Raw genomic sequence first — 6,456 nt, forward strand, 5'->3', positions numbered from 1 at the left:
AAATGACAAGAATAATGTTTGGAAAATTAAACAGAAATTTCCTTCTGACACACGACAGCAAACGATAGAAATAACTGACTTTTAGACCATTTTCCTGCTGGTAAAAATACTAGTGTTCTAATAGTTTTGGCCATCACTGTGTGATATATGTTTATCCTCAGAAGTAAATGATATACTGTATGAATGTAGTGAATGAAGTAAATTACTAAAAGTGAAGTTTGAAGTTTTCTTCTAAAATTAGCATTTTTATAAGGCCTCTGTGTTTGATCATTAAATGCATTTTAACTTAAATTTTAGTTATGTTTTAAGAATAACTGTCATATATTTAACAGGCGGGGACTGTCATGGTGGAATACTTGCAAAACGCTGAGACCAGTGATGTAATCTGCACATTTTGTGCCTTTGGGACGAGGCAGCAACGACATCCCAGACCTTCACCATTGTTTCGGGACACGCCATTGAAACTGACTTGTTGCTAAGTTGATCTGTTTCAAGTCCTTTTCTGTGCTTGATGTTAACTAAGCAGTCTCTTCCTACTTAGGAATTTCTCCAGCATGCAGTTTATCGTATTGATGGACATGAGTCTTAATGTGGGAAGTTTTTGAGGACAACAGTTTTTTCTGGACACATGTAACATGCTTTAAGTTGTCACATGTATTGTCTGTTGTTTGGAGTCTTTGTTTGGCTTAGTTTTAATGGCACACTGTTTGGACTGATTCGCATGTGCCAATAATATATTTTTGAGTGTTCTAATGCTGCAATGTTGACATATAGTATAGGAATCTACAGTGCCTAATTCACCTAGTTTTGTGTTTTTAAAGAAACTGATCTACAAAAACTTGTTTTTATGTGTCTGTAGCAGGTGTTGGATGAAATGTATGACAATTGCACCCATTCAATAAATGTAAAGAAATAAATTTAATAAAAATGCATATTTACAATTGCATTTGTTTTGTGTAATTGTATTACAGAAAAATTATAATAATTTTACATTCCCTTGAGAATATTTATTTTTATTGGTAAATATAAAAGTAGCAAGGCAATGAGACAACATATAACCCAATGTTTAGGTTATGTTAACCCAGAAACACAGTTAACCCGACCCCCTAGTTGGGTCAAACAAACAACCCAGCATTTTGGGTCAAATGGTTCAACCCAGCACTTGGGTCAAAATAACCCAGCGCGTGTTCTGTCCCATAGTTACCCAGCAGCTGGGTTAAGGTTGGGTTATTTTCTAACCCAGCAATTCTTAGTGTGAAGATACAAGTTACCAAGCCGAAAACATTTTACAGAAGCCGCAAATCTCAAGAAAGGCTGTATTTGAGCATGTATAAACCTCAGCCCATTAAAGCAGATTAAAAAAAACCTCATCTGTGTCGACTTCTCGTTTTAATAAATTAAAATTACCGTTCACTACACTGTTACTGTCATACACTTAAGATCTATTGACGTCATTCGCGCATTGAATTTCGTCTCAGATACAAATTCAGACGTTACAGCGGTACACTACAAAGTCACATGTATATAATTAATTTTCTAATATAGAAAATATATCACCCTAATATAAATAACGGTGAATTCATTACAATTTACTTTGTGAACTATTTTTTAAAACGTGAATGTGATATTAACAATAGAGGAGAAAAACACGTGACGCAGTCCACCATTACTATACCTTCTGAGCATCTGCGAAAACTTGAACTACTAACATTAACATGCCGTAAAGAAAAAAACTGCAAATTTCGTTCCTAAACTGCAAATCACGACTATAACAATCCAACACAATCCTGAAAGACAATCGTACGAGCAGTTTTGCTGCTATGCTATATTTAGGCCTACTTTTTGTCAGCGTGATAAATTTGAGCAGCGCTTGTGAACACGTGCGTCAGGTCTTGTGAACACGTGCGTCTCACGATTGCTAGTTGGAAACTTCTCTTTATCACCAGCACTTCTGTAATCATTTAACGGAGAAATAAGGCAAAAGTACTCTGTAAAGAGTGCTTGTGACGCTGTTTCATATCTTCTGATGATAACCGATTAATCAGATGAACAAGACAATCAAACATGTAGATCGATAGAAACATTATTTTCAAAAGTCATCCCCAATACATACAAACACTTAACAACTTACAATGTACTAAAACCATTCTAAATTACTAACATGAAACCATCGATATTTAATATTATAACACAGCTACTTAATCGCGTGGCTTACCTTGAAAGGAAGTACAGAAAATGAACTTCTGTTCCGGGCGAAACCGGAAGACGTTCTCTGTTACAACAAAAGAAACGCCACCTAGTGCTTAAAACCTGAAAATATTGCACCAATAATAAGGTTTATTACGAATCACATGTAAGCTGTATTATTTAAAACGTATAAGTTATTATTATAGTTTGTATAATAGTGAGCGTGAAATATTGAGTGGACATGTAAAGAACGTCTACGAATTGCACATCCACAAGGTGTTAATTTACTTTTTAATATTATATTTGTTTTCCCCTTTTCACACATGAGTATTAAAACATTTCTCAACTCCCTTCTTTTAATGAAATAAGCAGACAGCGAAAATAGGATGGATGAAAAAAGGAAACGTTTATTGAACAATTTTTTAAAACTATGTACAAGGGAAAAACATTAATCAAGCAAACGGCAACATATCAGCTGTTCACATTAACGCATGAACGACCCTTCTTCAAGCCAACGGACCAGCAGCCGCCGTGCCGCCTTGCCCCGCCTGGTCTTCCTTTAACGGCAGCGCGTCCTCTGCCTCGTCGACGTCCCACAGCTCTGCCGTGCCTGAACCGCCACTCTCGTCCGCAGGATGGATGGATACAAGAAAGCCGTCGACACTGACCTTCAGGTCAAACGCCGACTGGAGAAAGTGGTCCTCTATTGCGTCCGCGCGTTGAAGATGCCGCCGAGTCCGGCGGCGCGCAGGTACGAGGACAGCACCGAGCTGGTCAGCGTCACGCTGTGTTCCGCGCCGGCAGTCGATAAGACGGCCTTTCCCGCAAAAGACGGGCAAAACGACAGGGCCCCCTGCTTGAGCCTGCAACCCTCGCACCTGTGCGTCACGGACCGCTCCACGAACTGCCTCTGAACGAAGCGGCAGCTCGAGCACTTCCGAACGATCCTGACCTCGATGCCCTTTACGGTGGCGCTGAAAAGCGCCGTTGAGGTGTCGCTCTTGTCGCCCCCTCCTTCCTCCGGGACGGCCAAGTTTGCGATTTCCTCGATGGAGCTCGTCGGACCGGTGCATAAGCTAATGAAGCCCTCTCTGTCCCGTGTAGAAAGGTTCGTGAATGCGTAGGACAAGCCTTCCTCGACCTGGCCGACGAAGCTGTCCCAGAGCGTCACCTTGACCTCACCCGTCCCGTCGGAGATCCTCACCTCCCTCAGCTCGCAGTCTGCCTGGTTGACCTGAACCACTCTGCTGGCGGCGCCGCCGAGACGCACTTGTCCGCGAACCTCTCCCACCTACGGAAAACAAGCACACAAGTCAGTTCTCCGTTCACCGCAAGCACACAGGAAAATCGTCCGCAACGAGTGAGCCGCGACTCGCACCTTCTGCTTGGGACCTAGCGCCTTCACCTCCGCAACGGTCATTCGTCGGCAGCTCGCCGGCGTGCTCCGCAAAAACGGCAGCGTGGTCACGTCCACCTTAGTCCCCCGAGAGCAGAGCACGTCGAAGCCGTCGGGATCGGCAAAGCCTAAAAGAACACGCAGACGTCCGTCATTCAGGACGGTGCCACCTGAGATCAGCAATTATGAGAAAATCAGTTGGCTGCCATACTTATGCTCCGCCGGACGTTCCGCAGCCGGACCGCGTTGCCGTTCTTCTCGGCCTGGGTGAACGTCGCTTGCTGATCCATCGAGAATACGACAACTCGGTGGAAGGACTGCCGGTCGCTCTGCAGGACCGCCGTGAAATACGGCGAGTTGTTCTTGGACTGCCTTCTGGGCGACACGTTGTGGATAAACCCCTCGACAGCGTCTTCCCCCTCTTTCCGCATTTTCGCTGGACTGGCCATGTCTTCTTCTTGGTGAACTCGGACGAGTAAACCGTATATGCGACCTCGGGGCCATACTTATACCCCCCATATGCAAATCAGGTGTAGGCGGGCAACTGTGCATTTGCGCGGGCACTTTGAAAAAAAAAAAACATCTCGGCCAATCACAAAAATCAAACAACTTCCGAGTTTAAAAATACCAAGTAGGAGATGGACGGAACGTGAACAAAGTGTCGGAAAAGCATGTACCCTGGCCCTTGTCTGGACTTTCCGAGATTTCTGTGCTGCGCAAAAAATCCTTTAAAAGAGTATTTTAAACAGTTTTAAGCGCCGTCTTAAACACAGTGCAAAAAGACAAAAGAATCTGTAGACAAACATGCCTCACATGCGTTTTTAAGGAGGTGTCTTGTGTGCTTATGTGCCGAAATGGTACAAAAATGGTACAAAAAAAATATGAAGGCTTTAAACGGGCAAAGCTCTGTGGTTTCTGTGTTCCGCAACAATTCTTTGTGCTTGAGAAGCCTATTTTAAACCGTCTCAAACGCCGTCTTAAACTTGACAAAAGAATCCGTTGACAAATATGATTCACATTTTTAAGAAGGCGTATAGGGCATTTGCAGTGATACAGCCTATTGTAGGCTATTTTAATGAATAACACAATAGTTTTCTTTACTGCTAATACAATGTTAGCTTTTTTACTTGAGAAACCTTTACATACGGTAAACTCAATTATTCAATAACAGTTTGTCTTTTCTAAACGTTTGTCTAAAAGAGAGAAACATAAGCCTATGCTACCGTCTAGTGGTCATTTCACAAAACAGCAACATACATAAAGCTATCCGCTCACGATTTTTCGAACTGCTTACACACGTTATTAAAACTACACCTTTTATCAAAACTCTACACACAATTCCCAAAACTGTTCACACAAAATGCAAAATAACTCTCCTTGAAAATGTAACACTGTATTCAAAATGCCATAAATATATGTCGTTATGAAGCATTTGCATCAAATGGCAAACACTTCTTTCATAATAGTAAATGTTTGGATATACCATGTAGACCCTGTTGTTCTAAATCTAAAGCTCTTTTAGTCTTTCATAGGCTTATATCTGCATTTCAATACAATGTTCTATAGTGAAAGTAATCTGCTGAGAGTGGTATAAAGTACACTGTAAACACCAATGCAATGTAGAAACAGAAGATATTTATTAGACCAAACATTACTGTTGCATACAGTAGCAAACAAAAACAACAATAAACATTTGTTGCCGTTGGAAAAAACTGTAAATAAAGACATCAGAATATGTAGATCAATTTATGGACAATCTAATAGCCTGACTAGTTGAAAATTTAATATATTGTAGAAATGCATAAATTCAATCATGACATGTTGAAGGTTCTTCACTCTGTCACAGTTCCTTTCACACTGTGTATAGTTGAGGGACTGACTGCATTTATATTTGCAAAATTATTGCATCATTTGGTCGCGTATTTCACGAATTACGAAATGCTATTTTGAAAGCATTGTTGGCCAAAACCAAATTCACAATAGCCGTCTTTTGCTCTTCTGTGAACATGTGACCCTGCCAGCCATGAAACCTTCACCTTTCCACTCTGTAGAAGATTCAGGAACAGTGTCTGTGTGTACCATAAACTGTAAAATAATATAATTTTTACGCATACAATATGGTCACAATTTCTTACAGTTTGATGTACTTTTGTACTGTTTGATACCTCACCAGACTGTGACCAATGTGTACCAAACATATTTGTTATAGCCTACTGTTTGAATTATACATGCCACTGTAAATTTACTCAAATTAGGCTGGACTCTCTGCCAAGCCTCTCTCTTTGTTAAACCGTGGTTTATCACACGATCAATTAGTGTAGACAAAAAAATTTCATTCAAGACCACTCTTATTGTTCCTCTTCTGACTCGTCCTCTTCCAACTAGTCCTCTTCCTCTGCCTCCTACTCCCCTTACTCTGTTTGCATTGTTCCCATCCATTGTTCAAAACCAATTACTTGACATTTGACCTATTTATAGGCCTCCTCTAAAATCATGATTTGGTTGGGGTTGAGTAAATTCAATTCAATTCAAGTTTATTTATATAGCGCTTTTCACAATGTGTATTGTTTCAAAGCAGCTTTACAGGCGTAAACAGGAAAAACTAGAAAAAGTAAAACACAGCACAGTGCATGGTATTATACAACGAGTAAGATCATTCTAATAAATAATATCTAATTTCTAAATAAATGAACAAATGCAGTCTCCCGGTGACCAGGCCAACACTGGCCTGCGGAGCAGATCCCCTCTGATGTGTCATAGCTGCACTCAAACTGCTGACATGTGATTTAATTTTAGCATTTAATACCAAATATTGTAACTTCAGCATTAATAAGACAAATAGTCCATCTTTGCTCTTGGTTGGGGATGTAGTG

At 40.8% G+C, this 6,456-nt stretch overlaps 1 protein-coding gene across 1 annotated transcript; it reads right to left on the reverse strand.

Annotated features, from left to right (window-relative positions):
* Window positions 1-2,700: 2,700 nt before the first annotated feature.
* Window positions 2,701-3,655, reverse strand: LOC130429360 (uncharacterized). Its single transcript, XM_056757891.1, has 2 exons — window positions 3,566-3,655; window positions 2,701-3,478 (listed from the first exon to the last, which is right to left on the reverse strand). Exons 1-2 carry the CDS (start codon window positions 3,605-3,607, stop codon window positions 2,891-2,893), a joined length of 630 nt encoding a protein of 209 aa, XP_056613869.1. The 5' UTR covers window positions 3,608-3,655; the 3' UTR covers window positions 2,701-2,890.
* Window positions 3,656-6,456: the final 2,801 nt, after the last annotated feature.

The sequence above is a fragment of the Triplophysa dalaica genome, chromosome 10 (assembly GCF_015846415.1).
Source record: "Triplophysa dalaica isolate WHDGS20190420 chromosome 10, ASM1584641v1, whole genome shotgun sequence".
Taxonomy (NCBI): Eukaryota; Metazoa; Chordata; class Actinopteri; order Cypriniformes; family Nemacheilidae; genus Triplophysa; species Triplophysa dalaica.